General features: G+C 36.2%; 1 protein-coding gene across 4 annotated transcripts in view; it reads left to right on the forward strand.

Moving 5' to 3' along the window:
• MTTP (microsomal triglyceride transfer protein) overlaps window positions 1–17,523 on the forward strand; it is a 57,423-nt gene that overhangs the window by 322 nt on the left and 39,578 nt on the right. For 2 of the 4 annotated variants that reach the window (XM_007172891.2, XM_057546796.1), the window contains exons 2-5: window positions 666–762; window positions 9,723–9,880; window positions 15,635–15,822; window positions 17,302–17,445. In XM_007172891.2, the coding sequence (XP_007172953.2) occupies window positions 9,820–9,880; window positions 15,635–15,822; window positions 17,302–17,445 (393 nt within the window). In that variant the 5' untranslated portion in view covers window positions 666–762; window positions 9,723–9,819. The remainder of the gene's footprint in view (window positions 1–665; window positions 763–9,722; window positions 9,881–15,634; window positions 15,823–17,301; window positions 17,446–17,523) is intronic. The other 2 variants (XM_057546797.1, XM_007172890.2) reach the window with 2 other exon arrangements.

The raw sequence follows: 17,523 nt of genomic DNA on the forward strand, positions 1-17,523 counted from the left end.
CGCAGTGGGAGAAAGGGGCGGGAGTTTATGTGGGGCGGGGTCTGGAGTTAGGGTTTCTGGAGTGGGAGGTAGTTGCGTGATGTCTGTTTTTCCACTTAAAGGCAAGGTTATACCTGCGGCATATATTCACTCATATTTCTGTGGGGATGGCGGGGGATGTTAAGACATTACTACTCTTAAAAATTACAAGTGCGAGATACTGATGAAGGGCTCTTAATTCTTCCGTGTTGGAGATGAAAGCATCTCTTGCCTAAACTATTTGTAACTAATACAGAAGAAGGTTGTCAGTAGCACATGATTTCACACAACTCAAATAGAAAATCAAATTTTAAAAGTGAGTCAAACTCCCAATAAGATGCGTGTAAACCTGGAATGTTTAACGTTTTTCTTGCTTACAACCGCAAGTCTTACTCTCCATTCATTTCTTGAGCGGTTTTTCATACGCTGTTTTGCAAAACATCAGGTGACATTTCATTGTTTATAATACCTGACCTTATGAAATCTTTTTGCTATATATAGATCAAGTCAACTGAGGGAGGGCTGAAACATAATCCGGTATATTGTCATTTTCTATTTAGTTTTTAATTTGGTCCTCCTTTGTTTTGTTTTGTTTTGTTGTATTTATTTATTTTTTTGGCTGTGCCTTGCTGCATGTGGGAGCCTAGTTCCCCAACCAGGGATCGAAGCCTCGGGCCCTGCAATGGAAGGGCAGAGTCTTAGCCAGCGGACCACCGGGGAAGTCCCTGCTCCTACTTCTACAAGGTGATTATTGCAGAATTTGAAGATAAGAATGTTGTTTGACTCAATGAATAGAAGACTGCCATCTCAGTATGGAAAGAACTCTGAAGTAAATTATTCTTGATATTTGAAAACATCTTAACGTGTTTAAAGGTTTCAGTGAACAGAAAATTAAATTCTGAATTTGAGTTTTCTTAAAGAATTGAGGTTTCCCTAAATTTAGTTACAAAACGGAAGTCACTCTTGCTTTAAACCATCAAATTTTACTTGAAAAACTATGTCAGCTGTAACATGGTTGTAAGCCATGTCTGTTTCTTCATTATCTCCAGTCCAAAAGGTCTTTTAACTAAGCATTGGCAGAGACGTCTGGATCCATTTCTGATCTGTTAGTAGGGCATCTTTTTTCAGCTGCCTCCATATCAGGCCAACGAGTAGCTGAGGGAGGATTAGTAATTGGATATGTAGCCCTTCACATGTAGGTCATTAAACTCAGGCTGGCCATAGTGATGTGCCAGAACTTTCACCAGCTGTTCAGTTGCCCCTCCGGGATCTGTTTTATGAATAATTACATATTTTTTTCAGCGTTAATACCTGATATCCTTAGATATTTAAAACAAAAATTTTAAGTTACTTTAAAAACCCTCATATTTTAAGAGTGGGGTCAATGTTTCCTTTTGACATAGCCATTTAACTTTATAATCATAAAATGATTCTAGTATCAATCCAAACCAAGCACCAGCAAAAAATGGACAATTTAACCAAAGATATAGAAAGCATTCAGAAAATATAGGAAGGTAAAAATCATAATATGAAATAATCTTATTTTCATTGATTTGTAAAATTCGTGTTTAATTTGACATATTCATTGAGTTCCATTTTTTTTGTTTGTTTTAGTACTGTTGATACAAAGATAACTAAATAATGATCTCTGTTCTTGAGGAATCCCTAGTCTAGTGGGAGAGCCAGTGTTACATATCATACAACATATAATGTACTTGAGATGCCTGTACATGGAAAGGAGCAACTAAATGTTCCTGGAGGTGGGGGACATAGTTTCAGAAATTGAATAATTTGCTCCATCTTGGAAAGTAAATAGGAGTTTTCCAGAGATCAAGAAGGGAAAATTTATATACTGGGAAATTAAATTAAATATTGGGAATAGTGAAAGCAAAGACATGTCATAGTTTGGTACATGACTGATAAGCTGTGGGTAGGATGAGAAAGAAAGAGGAAAGAATAACCCTAAGAGTTTTTCTAATTTGGACAACTGTAGGAATGTAGTTCTGTTAACTGGGTCATTTGGAGAATAGTGGAAGAAAATTAGGTTTTGGAAAAATTAGTTTGGTTTTGAATATGTGGGTTCTGGGGAGTCTGCAGAACATCTAGGAAGAAACAGATCTAGAAATTATCAGCACATATTTAGTACTTTAAGCCAACACAAGAGGTTGAGATCAGAGATGCTAGACCATGGGTTACAAACCTATCATATCAATTAGGACTAGAAGGTAAATGAGGGGAGCTATCTAGGAGAACAGTGTCACAAACCTGAGAGCATATTCTCTGTTTAATCAGGGTACAAGTTCCAAGTAGTAAGCCTAATGACATCAGATCTCAATTTTTTTAACAGCAGCCAGAAATCTGGATTTTTACGTGAAATCTGATTTTTAAGTGTTGGCAACTCTTTTGTTTGTTTTTAAGTACTGAGCAGGCTAAACAAAACATGTCTTGGACCACAATCAGACAATTGGCAGCCAGTTTGTTAAATTGGACTGTAGATTGTAGTACAGATAAAAACAGAGTTTTAGGACACAAAAATGTGGTAATAAATAAAATATGAGATCCTCTAAGATGCTTGGCCTGAAAACATAGGGCAGTCATCACAAGTTATTTTAAGCCGAGTTCTGATGTTTTATTAAGTCTGAGAGTACTCTTCAGTAGGTTGGGGAGGTCTGGGAATAGAGTTACACTTGTGGGTAATTAATCTGAGGCTAAGAAAGCCAAAAAGAACCTAATTTCTTTTAAATGATGTGAAAGGTATCTAAAATCAACCTATCATCTATAGTAATTTCAACTTGCATTTGGATTGCCTTCAAAAATATAGAAAATGTTTTTAAAAATGTTTTAAAAAATGCCTTATTCCCCCCTCTTAAGTTATTGAAGACTCTAGGAAGATGACTATGGAGACAGTGTAGTCTGAATCACCTCATAAAACAGGTAGAACATCTAGGATAGCAAAACGACGCTAATTACAAGAACAAATCATGGCTACAACAAGAAAGAATCCTTATAAAGCTCAAACTGTGAACAGGTGGGAGCAAACCACCAACTTAGTATCAGCATCTGTGTAAGAGGAAATAGTGGGAAGACAACAGAGCAGCTGAAGGCCATGAGAATGGGAGGACTTCAAACTGCCAACAGGTATTCACTGAAAAGCAAGGGAGATCGATGTGAGATTAGCAGTAAAACTGACAGACTCTAATTTCAGAGTGAATACAAAAGTATGAACAGGAAGGTCTGGAAGTGCTTGTGGGGTGTGAGGGTCCAAGAACTCTCAAAACCTAATGAACCTGAAAAAAAGCCCAACACTAAGAAGAAACTTCTGGGAGTAGAATCCAAATTGAACAGGACAGGGACAACAGAGGCAAAGAAAAAAGGTCCAGATAAAAGTGGGAGAAAAGAAGAGGAGACGGAGCTAAGAAATGACCAGGATATGTAGGTGTCATTTTATGAAAACATCAGAAAACGAAGCTCTGGAAGCTAGAAAAGCTATTCTAACCACTTCTGTCTCTTACATGTATAGAATAACTTATTTAGCCTAAAAACATGCCATGAAAAGAATCGTAATTGAATCCTATTTAAAGCTGTTATAATAAAAAAGAGAATATGAAGCAGAAAAAAAGATGAAAACTCTAACCCAATATTTCAAAATGAGAAATTTTTTAAATGCTAGGAGATAGAACAACATAAAACAGAAAAACTCAGAAATAAAGTGACTGGAAAAAAGATTTGGATAGCAGTAACAAATCAGAAAAGAATATGAAATATACAAAGTACACATATATATTTAACATCATACTGGAAGTGTGAGCTAGTGCAATAAGAAGAAAAGGAAATAAAAGGAAGAAGTAAAACTGTTCTCAGGTGACATGATTGTCTATGAAAAACATCCCCCCAAAATCAACCAAAAAACCCCTCATGGAATTAATAAGTGATTATAACAAGGTCACAGGTGACAAGGTTAACATACAAAAGTCAATTGATTTCCTATCTACTAGCAACGAACAATTGGAACTTAAAATTCAAGAAAACATTAGCAACAAAAAGAAAGGTATAAGTCTAACAAAATATGTACAGTATCTATATGAGTGAAACTACAAAACTCTGATGAAGGAAATAAAGATCTAAATAAATAAAAGATACTCTGTGTTCATGGATTAAAAGACTCAATATTGTATGGACAAGCACACTTTGTGCTCAGATCTTGGTTTCTAATACCATTCTTCAGTAAAAGGAGCCACTTGGAGAAAGGGCTGATTCTAGGATTGGGGTGAAAACATACAAGATGAGCCTGGAGCATCTTGTAGTGCCAGAAATGAAGGAAATGCTTAAACAGACACACACACACGGATGGGGTATGTCAAAGGAACACAGGAGCCAACTGAAAGAGCTCCCGATGGCTAAAGCTGGAAAAATTGTAAATTTAAAAGTAGTATTAGATTATAACCCCAAATATAAAATAGTCATGTGCTTATACAGCTATAAATGATAAATAAATGGGGGAGAAGAGACAAACCTCTCATGCAGAGAAATTCCAAATAATTTATATAGATGCTCCACCTTCAAGGAGGAGCAACATAATTCCCTACTCCGTAAGTACGGGCTGCTCCTAGTACTTTATTCCAAAGAGTACAGTATGGAAAAGAAGGTGAAAAAAAGTAAGTTTACAGTGGAGAAACCTGACAACACTTGTGAGCCAGGTGATCAAGGTCAACATCAAGAATGATAAATCACATTGATAGTATGTACTTTTGATATAGTGTGATGAAAATGGGACCTCTGGGGTCTTCCTCCAAACCTACAAGCCCACTCAAATCATGAGAAAAGCATTCCACAAACTCCAATAAAGGAGCATACTGCAAAACACCTGACCTGATCCTGCAGAACACTTCGAAGCTGTCAATGTCATCAAAAATGAGGAAAATCTTTATATGTGGAATCTTAAAAAAGGAGTACAAATGAACTTATCTACAAAACAGGAATAGAGTTGCAGATATAGAAAACAAACTTATGGTTATCAGGGGGTAAGGGGCAGGGAGGGATAAACTGGAAGATTGGGATTGACATATACACACTACTATATATAAAATAGATAACCAATAAGGGCCTACTGTATAGCACAGGGAACTCTACTCAGTACTCTGTAATAGCCTATATGGGAAAAGAATCTAAAAAAGAGTGGATATATGTATGTGTATAACAGATTCACTTTGCTGTACACCTGAAATTAAGACAACATTGTATATCAACTATACTCCAATAAAAAAAAATTTTTTTAAATGAGGGAAATCAGAGAAACTCATGATAACTAATTTTAATGTAACCTGGGTGGGATCTTGGAACAGGAAAAAAAAAGCATTAGATTAAAACTAAGGAAATCTAAATAAAGTAAGGATTTTAGTTAATATGTGAATTATTAATAAATATACCACACTAATGTAAGATATTAATAATGAGGACAACTGGGTGCAGTCTATATGGGAAACCTCTGGAATGTCTTAGTAAATAAAACGATTCTGATGAAAATTTAAGTTTGTTTTCTTTACAATAGTTCATTGAAAGAAAGCCATCAATTTTCTCCTTTAAATGCTAGAAATTCGGTTTTATGCTGCCAAAATTAGTGTAAAGTTAGACTCCTCTTAGGGTGACTATTATTGACCCATAAGGATTTTTTTGGTTGTTGTCAAATACATGTGTGTGGAGGGGTGGGAGGTGGAGGTAAAGTTTGGTTAATAACTCCATTATGGAAAATGACTATCCTTTTTGGAGAGTCTTAGATTCCAAACTTTTCAAACCTAAGTCTTGTTTACTCTTTCTAAGGAAAGGCACTTAGTGCATTTGTATTTTCTCAAAGTGAATTCTTAAACAATACCTTAAAAAATAGTATATGTATTCTGTAATTTTTGCCTTGGCATGAAAGAGAGCATCACATCATAAGAATACAGTCCCATAAATTGAGAGATTGGGATTGACATATACACATTATTATATATAAAATAGATAACTATTAAAGACCTACTGCATAGCACAGGGAACTCTATGCAATACTCTGTAATGACCTATATGGGAAAAGGATGTAAAAAAGAGTGGATATATGTGTATGTGTAACTGATTCACTTTGCTGTACACCTGAAACTAACACAACATTGTAAATCAACTATACTCCAATGAAAATTAAGAAAAAACCAAACAAACAAATAAATTGAGAAAATATTAACTGACAAAAGGCAAAAAAAAAAAAAAATACTGCCCTCTCTCAGTATCCATGTGAGACTGGTTCCAGGACCCCCGCTGTTACCAAACTGCGGATGCTCAAGTCCCTTACAGTTTGCCCCTCCTGGGTATCCCCTGGTTCCGCATCTGCTGATACAGAAGGCTGACTGTATTCTTAACCTGCCAAAAATATTTTTTCAGGATTCCTTGAAAATGCTAACTCCCTCATTGAATTGAAAACACTATTAGACTTTATTATGACCGCTTAGGGATAACTTGAAGAGTCCCTCTAAGAATTTTTTTTTCATTGATGTGCTTCTTTCTGGAACAGAGTAAAGTGTTCTTATGTTATAAAGACTTTTTTTTTTGTCTATAGCTATCATACATTCTGACTTACTATATATAATAGGTTAATACCTTTCCTTCTAACCTTCAGTGGGGTGAAGTTCATTTATCTTCTAATCTAGGAAATGAGTTAACTCCTAACAACCTCTGATACTCAACAGAAACACTACTGTACTTTGGAATCAGTCAGCCGTCTTTATTTCATAGTCTCTTATTATTACTGCAAAATAGTAGTATAGCAAATATTCCACAGTGTCATGTACTTACCAACGGAATTTCATTGCAATAGCATTGTTTTAAAATCTGTTATTTGATTTTGACCTGGCTAGCACAGATCAATTTTTTCCCCTGGAACAATCTGTTCAGCCTGGAACATCTAACCACAGCAATCAAGTGCTCTTTTAGCCTCCATACAAAAGTGTGATGAACCTTCTAAAAGAGAGCCCCAATTAATAATTCTATGTCATCCATAAGAAATCGATTTTTTCTACCTCCTATCTCTAATATTTTTTAAGGAGAATATTGGATCTAGGTCTCAAGGCTTGTTTTTCTATGGTCCCTAAATCATTTTACTAAATAAATCTGAATATCATTTTGCTAACATGTGAAATGATTGTTGTTAGGATATACTACAGAATGTTCAGTGCTTAGCATAGTGTATTGTACATAGTAATTGTTCCATAGATGGCAGCTCTTATTTTTGTATCGTGCTGTGCTTCTGTCCTGCTTCACATGCCATGTAAATAGCTGATTTACTTGTGATGAGATTTGGAGGTATCTCCCCCATATATTGTACAATGTTTGCTCTGCTTGGTTAACAGAGCAACCAAGGAGAATGCCTCTCCTTTGGTACCCAGAATTCACTGAATATGAAGACTTTGGCATTCTTATTTCATGTCTGTGAAACAATCTTAAGAAGTCTTTCAAATGTCTTTGTAAAAAGTTACAAGCAAAATATAAAAGGATGATGGTTTTTATTACCAAGAGAAGCAGCCATATTTGAACACCCTATGTTGAAATGACTACTTAATACAGTGACTCATAGGAGCTTTCTAGTGAAAAGCAAATGCTCAATGAAACAAATTTTGTTAGGCAATAGTGATATGCCTTTTACTGGTTGGATTCTGGTAAACACCTGACAACGAACAGTCCTTTACCCAAATAGACATGTATCATGCACCACATGGTCTAGCCACAAACATGTAGCTGTGAGCCTCAAATGGAAATACAAAGTTCTCATAAGATTCAAACTAGTCCTTAATTTAAATAAATAAGTATGTAAAGTTTAAGTGACTATAGTGGCTTCATGTCACTATGTATGTAACGCAGAAATTGTGGGAATACATAGAAATCTATTCAAATGTAAAGCAATAAAGCACTTTTACATTATCTTGTATTTATAATACCTACTATTCATAAAAACTTATATTTCTTCAACAGTTATTTTTCTAAGAATAGCCTTTTCTATTTACCCCAGGATAACTTATTATATATAACTTTAAAGTGATTGTCATAACCAAATATTTTATTTTTGTATAGGTATTTTAGCCATGATTTATATATAAAACATGATAAGAAATGAAGTTCTAATCTCAATAGATGATAAAGACAAACAATTTTCACATTTCAGTTCTTTATACAAAAATATATTTCAAGAGGAAATATGCTTAACTGTGAGATTTTTAAATTTTAGATTTCATCTTGTGGCCCTGTCTATAGAGTTGACTGTCTTTTACCTGGGTTGTCTAGAAGATTTAAACTTAAGGTTAGGATTCTAGAAAAGGGTTTGGAGAGAGATGAGGGTAGATTTAGGAACCCATTTTATGCTTAAACACGGCCATAAGTATTTTCAAGTTCATTCAAAAAAGCCCTCGCGGGGCTTCCCTGGTGGCGCAGTGGCTGAGAATCTGCCTGCCAATGCAGGGGACACGGGTTCGAGCCCTGGTCTGGGAGGATCCCACATGCCACGGAGCAACTGGGCCCGTGAGCCACAACTACTGAGCCTGCGCGTCTGGAGCCTGTGCCCCGCAACGGGAGGGGCCGCGATAGTGAAAAGGCCCGCGCACCGCGATGAAGAGCGGCCCCCGCACCGCGATGAAGAGTGGCCCCCACTTGCCGCAACTAGAGAAAGCCCTCACACGAAAACTAAGAGACCCAACACAGTCATAAAAATAAATAAATAAATAAAATAAATAAAGTATAAAAAAGCCCTCGCCAGCACTTTATTCCTTCCCTTGCCAAAACATCCCCACGTGCCCCTGCAAACCACCTCATTTTAGTAGGTTTTATTCATATCAGGTTTATCTTGCACAAGTTTACAAGGACAGAGTTGGTTTAGTTAGTGTGGCCTTAGCCATACTAGGGTATTCACTTTAACTCTAGAGAAGCGTCGTAATTAATTTTCTGTAGCAAAAGTGTTAAGGGCTGGAATCCCCCCTCTGAGTTTCTTCTTAGAAATGGGATTCAGAAAGCACAGGGGACTCCATCCCACCAGTCTGGGGACTCAGACAAATGTTTCTTGTCATAGATATAGCTAGAGGTCTATTATGATAAACTCAGTTGCCTGCTAGTATGTTAATGGTAGACAATGCTGACTCACACATAAGGAGAACCATCTAGGTTTCAGAACTGAATGTTTTATCTAACATTATTTTGAAGTGATTGGTGGTGGTACAAGTTAAAATTTTAAAATTTAAATTCTAAAATTCAGAGTGATTTTTTAATAATAGCATACACATGGTATAAAAATATTCAGATGACCATACAAGACAATAAAATTCAAATTTATCTGAGTTTGCAAATCCTCACCACCGTCCCACATAAAGTGGTAAATGTGAAGACAGGCATTTAATGTTATAGGCATGATGATAATTATGTACTGAGCAGAAAAGTATCACCACCAGTTTTCCTTGAATGCCCCTCAGTACTTCTAAATTTATAGGATGGTAGACTGGTTTAGTTTAGCTCTCAAAAGTGAACATTTTCTTGATTTTTCTTATTGAGTAAAAAATAAATAAAAAGAGTGAGAGACTGAAAACTACAGCCCACCTAAGTTTAATCATTAATAGTGAGCCCTTCTGTGAACTTAGGTCCTGATTTCGGAGTTTGGAATCTGACCTTTCCCCCAAAGATAACCATTATTGTTGCAGGTTCTGAGGAGGGTCACTCCCTCGCTGCCACTGGAAGAGTCCACTTCTCAGTGACTCCTAACTGGGAACTGGATGCATTAGAGGGTAGCTAGTCAATATGATTCTTCTTGCTGTGTTTTTTCTCTGCTTCATTTCATCATATTCAGCTTCTGTTAAAGGTAAGTTTGTGTTGCTTTCTGCTAAACTTTAATTTTAATCGTTGAGGGAGAAAAGTGTGTGTGTGTGTGCGTGTGTGTGTAGTGAAAGAATTCCTAACTAAGCGATCTTCAAAACCATGTAACTTTGGAATGTTGGTGAAGGCATGACTGGGTTGGAATGAAAAGCAAATTCAAATTCCTACATAAAGAAAACAGAGGTTCCTTTTAGTTTCAGTCCCTCAGACTAGCATGCTTCTTGCTTCATTCTCTCATTCATGGTTTATTTTTAAAAGGGAGAAAAAAGACGCTAACTATTGTTACCTGCTGCTGTTGGTCACTCAATGAATGCAGCGCCTTCATTTGAATTGTAAAAGTAGATTTTAAAAAACCAGTTCTTAAATTTCCTTCTAGTTGCCTAGCAATGTGGTATCAAGAAGAATTAGACCCAATGAAAAAGGCATTTGACTTGCCAAAGGATTATGAATGAAATGGTAAAGGCTGTATTTAATTCCATTACCATTCAGAAGTGATAGGACTATCAGACTTGGTGAATTACAGAAAATAAAACTATATGACATAGATTTAAGAAGTAACACTTATCTTTGGAAAAATAGCGTTGCTCATTATAGTTTCTATTTTAAGATAAAATTGATTTAAAAACACATGAATTGATAACCTTCAGAGCAAATATTTTGAGTAATGATTTTAAAAAGCTGTATGAAATGTATGAATATGGAATCTTGTTTTAAATCAGCTAGTTTATGCATGCCTTGAATTTCTAGATGTTGCACCTGTAGAATCATCACTTTTTAGAATCTCTTAAGAGGACTCACTGTCAAAGCCAGTTGGCCTAAGAAAAAACTTAGCATGATAGGGTCCAATTTTAATAACTGTGTGCTCTTAGTAAGTGATAAAAAGTAATTCACCTGTAAACTTTTAAAAGCCTTTTGGAATAACTATGGCTTTTTTTCATAAGGTAAAGTTTGTCTCAAGATTTTTTGCACAGAAAATTTCCACATGAGGAAAAGAGACAATCTTTGCTATTGGAGCAATAAAAGGGGCGGGGGGGGGGTGGTTAAATTATTTCACCTAAGCAAATCACACTTTAGGTTCTTGAACTAAAGATAATATATATTTTTTTACCAGATTCTAAAATGTTCAGTATTTAAAGATACAGTCCTTACTTGGATGAAAAGAAATTTTAATGAGAAAAAAGTAAAGGTTTGTAAATCATATCTGACAGAGAATTGCTATATAGAGAGCTTACATTTTATTATCTGTCAAATAAACTGTTGAATATTGGAAATATGAATGATTCATACACCATGAGATCAAACCAATACCATGATTATTTTGAGAAAAATAATTGAGATATAGTAGTTATTGTGAGCTTCTCTTTTTTCCTCCCATCCTACAAATGAGAACATTGGATAACTTGATGTTTTCAAATACAAATGAGAACATTGGATAACGATGTTTTCAAATACATGCACTTATAAAGTTTTAAACACACACACACAGAGCAATGACATACAGGGAAATATGACTTAGAACATAAGAGATAGCTACAGTTTTTTGTGTGTAAGTTCAGTGGCAAATCCAGAATTTTAGAACCTGAAGCTTATGCAATTTAGGCTCCATCTTTGAGAAAAAAATACCTACTTTTTTACAAAAATATCCTACTTTTGCAAATGTTACTGAAAAAAAGATATGGCATGTGTACACAACGCTAGGGTCCCCTTCCAAGATCTTGGAAGAAGCCTGGGTAAGTGAGGGCTCCAATGCTTAAGCGTTATTAGCATCATGGTGTAAGCTGCTTATGCCACATACCATGAATAAAAAGTACAGGACTTGACAGCTCTCTCTTACCCAGATGGAGTAACTTTTTGTATTATAGTACTATGGTTTAATTATAGATTCCTTGCCCTTTGCAATGATTGACATTTAATAAGCGAACTACATGTGAAGAGTTTACTTTAAAATCAGGCCATTATAAATTTTGAGATATTATGCATCACTTCAAAACTCATCTCAAATTTAATTCTCAATGCAACTATTTAGCAAATCCCCAGATCTGGGTGGATGTTGAGAGAGGTTGGACCATTAAGAGGATGGAGGAGGGGTTTAGAATTAGAATGGAAAAGGGTCTATTTAGAAGAGATATGCTGATATGCTGACTGAATGTTTGGAAGACTCAGGTTTCCCCTACTTTTTCTGAATCACATTTTGTAATGGTGGGTCCATTCTCAGTGCCTTCTTTGGGTTTTCTTTATAGTGATTTTCCTTTTGATAACCTGCCCATACACTTTCTATTTAATCTTGTTACCTCTAAACCTGAACTGCTCCTTCACTCCCAGTCTTTCTCTCAGTCTCTGGCCCTACCATGCTTTTCAGTTCATTCACAATAATCATCTTCCATATTTTCTCCCTTATCCTTCATCCTACTCGTTTACTTCCGGCCTTCTAGTCTTCTGTTGGATTCGTAAATCCCATTACCTATCTTCCTTATCACCAACGCAGGTCTCTTCAAGCCTCACCTTTATTAACTTATCTCTATTTTGTCTTTTTGCTTAAGTCAATGAACTATTATATTAATCTAAGTTTAATTAAAGAATATTTGAAGATATTTCTTAAAAAGTTCAAAATTAAGAGTTTTGTTCCTTTTACATGACTAAAAATTTCACTTGAAGGGGCACCTTGAAGAGGTACTGACTCCTTTTGGGGCTAAAATTGATTTCTCGTTTAATCTACCATCAGTTCCAGTTGCCATTCTGCATACTCTACAGAGCAACACCCTAAGACAGAAATTCAGTCACCAATATAAATGGGACATGCCCCCACTGCCCAGTATTGCCGGATGTCTGAATAACAGAAACAGAAATATCAGTAATTATCAAAGAGGAAAGGATAAAAGGGACAACACTTCAGCACCATCAGCACTTATTTAAACCATTTTAGGCTTTATCTCCTGTTGAAAGAGGTAGGAAAAAGTTCTAGGAGAACAAAACCCAGTCTTTCCTGTGCTTTATCACTTCCAAATCATAGTCAGGAACTGATATATATTGTCGCTTTTCACATTCTTCTGACCAGTCAAGTAAAAGAAAAAAGAAAAAAAAAAAAGAACAACATGATAGTTTGGAAAGCTTTGGAATTAAAGAGAGGCTACTTAACTGCAAACTTTTCATAGCTATTTTAATCAGAAGACACCTTCAGGTAGTCCACAAAACTTGAATTTTAGCATATTCCAACATCAAATTCTGCATTATATCTGCTATGTTGAATTAAACGTGGAGTCAGCTTTTTTCAGCTGCCATATACTGCTTACCTTTCAGACTTGCTGTGAGGATTAGATAAGACAACATGTATTTCCTTTTTGCCCTACGTGGAATTTGATAGGTGTCATAAAAAGAAGGCCTCTTTGACAAAAATATCTTCCTGGTCGGAAAGCCAGTGTTTGACCCTGCAGCAGTGTCCCTAGTTAAAATGCAGAAGAGGTGGAGATCGGGGAGGCTAGAGGGAGTCCCAGACTTCATCTCCTGCAAGGTTTCTCCTGACTTTGTCTGCCTTCTGTATGTCATACCTGAGGTTCTGCCTGACTTGGTGTTTGGACACAGCCTGCTTTTGTGTACACACTTGGAGACCCCTCCTACACTTCCTTCTCCTGGCTTTTCTTGATTCCTATTAAACTCCTTATTCCCTTTCTTTGAAGGTTTGTCAGATCATGTATAACTTCACCACGCGAAACTCTCCAGTGGCTCCCCATCTCACTCCATCAAATTCTAAATCTATGCAAATGTCCCCCCAAGTCTCCCAGCCACCCATGGGTACCTATTTGACCTCATCTCCTTCTGCTATGTCTTTCACTTAGCCAATCCCAGCCTCTTTGGCCTCCTTGCTGTTTCTCCATTACACCTGCACGAACTCTCCTCAGGGCCTTTGAACTTGTTACTCCCTCTGTGGAGGGGCGGGGGGTGGGTAGGAATGCGGGGAAAGAGGGTAGGGGGATGCTCTTTCCACAGATATCCATGTGGCTAGCCTAAAGTATTTGCCCGGGATATTACCTTCTCACAAAGCTCTTTCCCTTAGCTTCCCAGTTCCCTTTCCTGTTTCATTTGTCTTCATTAGCACTTCTAACATACTTTATAATTTGTTTATGTACTTGCTTTTTAAATCTCCCATCCCTTCCTCATTTAAAGGTAAACTCCACAAAGGTAGAAATTTTGTCTGCTTGTTAACTGGTATAGTCCCAGAGCCTAGAAAAGTGCCTACTACCCAGTAGGTGCTCAGTACATCCTTGGTGAATGAAAGAATGAATGAATGAATTCCTAGCTCACTCCCCAGGAATGGAAGAGTTCAACCTAAAGGTTTATATGTGTATAGTATAGGTAAGAGCATGGTCTCTAGATCCAGACAGGGTGTTAGAGGCTCCGCCACTGATTTCCTGGGTGATCTGGGTAAATTGTATAATCTCTCTGTCCCTCGATTTCTTCATCTATAAAATCAGGCTAATAATAGTACCTACCCCATTAGGTTTTTGTGAAGATTAAATAAGTTAATGTGTATAAAACACTTAGAACAGTTTGTTAGAGACAATGTATTTGACCTTTTTTTCCTCTGGACAGTAGGCGCCATAGTAGATGATAGAGACAGTAAATAGTAAAGACTTTTCCGAGGTTTTCTAATTTCTGGCTTTCCAAGTAATTTCACTTCCTTTCTCAGCTGCCTCACTTCTGTCCTAGTCATCTCAACCTCCTTTCCTGTCCCTCTCCCACGTGCATAAGTCCTGAGGGAAAAAAAGTTATGGTTCCCAATTATAGTTAACTAGGCAATGCTACCCTGTTAGCACTGAGGAAAAATGTATACTGAAATTGTTTTTTTACTATCTCCTGAGGGCTATGGATAGAAAACATACAAAGACTTTGTATGACCATAAACTGCAAGTCATCTCTGGGAAAGCCTTGATCCTACTCTTTTACATTTCTTTGGGTTAAGATAAACTGACTTGGAGAGTATGAGAACTCTTCCATATATCAATTTTTTTTGGTCATAATACTGACTTGTATATTATTTGACATTAAATTGTCCCTGCCAGGTTAAAGCCTGTGCCAGGATTTTATGTAGGAAAACATTGTTTTATTCAGGAATAGCTAATTTAAATTTACATATGTGTAGCCTTGAAATGTACATTCATACTAAAAGTTTACTAATTAAATTAATAGGATAAATTACGTTAGAGGGTTATTCTTTAAATACTCAAAATATCCAGTGTAAGGGACTGCTTTCTAACTACTAAAATTACTTTGGCTTTGATCTGTTGTATTTAAATGGTATGTTAATAACAAATGTTTTTTATTAAATTATAAAGCAATCTCTGGCTGAATCTCTACTTGAAATCATATTCATTATACCTCAGTAAAGCTGGGGTGGGGGGCAGGGAAGAAATCATATTCATATAATTTAAAGCAATACAATGGTATTTCTTTTAAAAATTTAGTTCAACCAGGGCAATATTTAGATAATCTGATTACTGATTAAGAATACAAACTAAGGTTTTCTGAAATGGAAGCTTATTTCTTTGTTAGTTGTGGTTTTTGTTGTTGTTCAAGCCAATAATTTCAGCAGATGGAGAAGTAGAACCATGTTTCACTTAGCAAAAATTTACTTCCATTAGCAAACATAAGCTCCCACTGTGTACCACTGTGATAGATGGCACAGTCCCTGGCCTGGTGGGTGCCTTACAACTAAGACTTGACTTGTGTCACTATCTTTATGCAGGTCACACAACTGGTCTCTCATTAAATAATGACCGACTATACAAACTCACATACTCCACTGAAGTTTTTCTTGATCGGGGCAAAGGAAACCTCCAAGACAGCGTGGGCTACCGAATTTCATCCAACGTGGATGTTGTCTTACTGTGGAGGAGTCCTGATGGTGATGACGACCAACTGATCCAGATTATGGTGAGCATTTTCTACCAGAGAGATGCAAAGATTAGATGTCAGCAGTCTTTGAGAAGTGTACCATTCAACAGCACTTGTTTGTACTCTTGGTCATATAGTCATTGAATTTGTTATCCATCACTAAAATAAGTAGAGGTACAATTTTGAAGTTTTTGCTAACCAAAAGTGATCTGATCTTTCCAAATTGTTGATGCAGGCAAACGAAGGTGTATACGGGTGAGTAACTGAAGTATGATGTCCAGTTCTATATGCATATTAATAAGCACATTAAACTAGAATCCATTTGAAGTGTTCTGAAACTAAGGAGTCTAGAATCCATGTTATGTGTAAAGCAATCGAGACCACTCTAACTGAAGGAGGAGATAAATTGTGACCTTCCAATTTTTCTGAGTTCCTTGATCCAACAGGTAAAATTACCAATGAGGGAGTAAACCTATTCTGCATTCTTCTTGAGGACAGAACGAGGTGCTCCCCTGAATGGCAGTGTTTGGTCAGTTATGATGCTTTAGATTTATGTGTTGACAAAGAGGTTCAAATTATATGGCCTCTGCGGCCTGTTCCAGTTTCAATATATGGTGAGCACACACTTGCTTTTCAAGGACCTAAAGGCAATAGTTTCTCCAGTATAGTAAGTTCTCCTTCTACATGTCAGTGTGAAACAGGTACACAGGACCAAGATTTGCTTCATTGTCACTGATAAGTAGTTACTGATATACTTTATAATGAGGTGTCACTGCAATACGTTTATCAAGTGATCTTTGCTTCTTTGGTTGTCTCTAATAGCTGTGTGTGTTTTCCAAGTCGGATCAAAATTTTATCATCCACCTCACTAAGCCATTTCTCAATAGAACAGTATTTTGCAGAAAACATTCTGTACCTCTTTGTTCAGTAATCAGACTGTTCATTTTAATTTTGTATGTACAAATAAAGTACAGTGGCCAGGATTCCTTTCAAACAAATTGTACAGAAAGTGAAGAGAGCAGGCAGACAGCAGCAGTTCAAAATAAATGGAGAGTGACAATGACATAAAAGAGCTATCTTCTAGCCACAATTATTGTAGACCTGAAGTCAAAGATTTCTTTTTTTTTTTTTAATTTAAAAAATTTTTTATTGGAGTATAGTTGATTTAAAATGTTGTATTAGTTTCAGGTGTACAGCAAAGTGAATCAGTTATACATATACATATATCTACTCTTTTTAAAAAAAATTTTTCCCATATAGGCCATTACAGAGTATTGAGTAGAGTTGAAGTCACAGATTTCCTTGATGTCAGTATTTTTACCTAATTCAAAAATCTAATTTTTAATACCTTCTCCATTCTTTTAAAGTTGATAGTTAGGTCCTACGAATCATGAATTGAGAATGACAGAAGAAATTATGACCAACCTCGTTTATTGCTTTACCATTTTACTTTCTAGGAGACTCTGATGGAAACAGACATAGGAAGTTTTTCTAATAGGTTTCTTTCCATGATTCCAGATAAAAGATGTAAATGTCGAAAATGTGAATCAACAGAGAGGAGAGAAGAGCATTTTCAAAGGAAAAAAGCCATCCCAAATCATAAGAAAGGAAAACTTGGAAGCTCTGCAAAGACCTGTGTTCCTTCACCTAGTCCATGGAAAGGTAAAAGTGATTTTTGGAGTTCCACATTGTTTTTTCCAACTTCATATTTTTCTCTCCTTCAGTAGATATTATTTTAGG

The sequence above is a fragment of the Balaenoptera acutorostrata genome, chromosome 5 (genome assembly GCF_949987535.1).
Source record: "Balaenoptera acutorostrata chromosome 5, mBalAcu1.1, whole genome shotgun sequence".
In the NCBI taxonomy this organism is placed as follows: Eukaryota; Metazoa; Chordata; class Mammalia; order Artiodactyla; family Balaenopteridae; genus Balaenoptera; species Balaenoptera acutorostrata.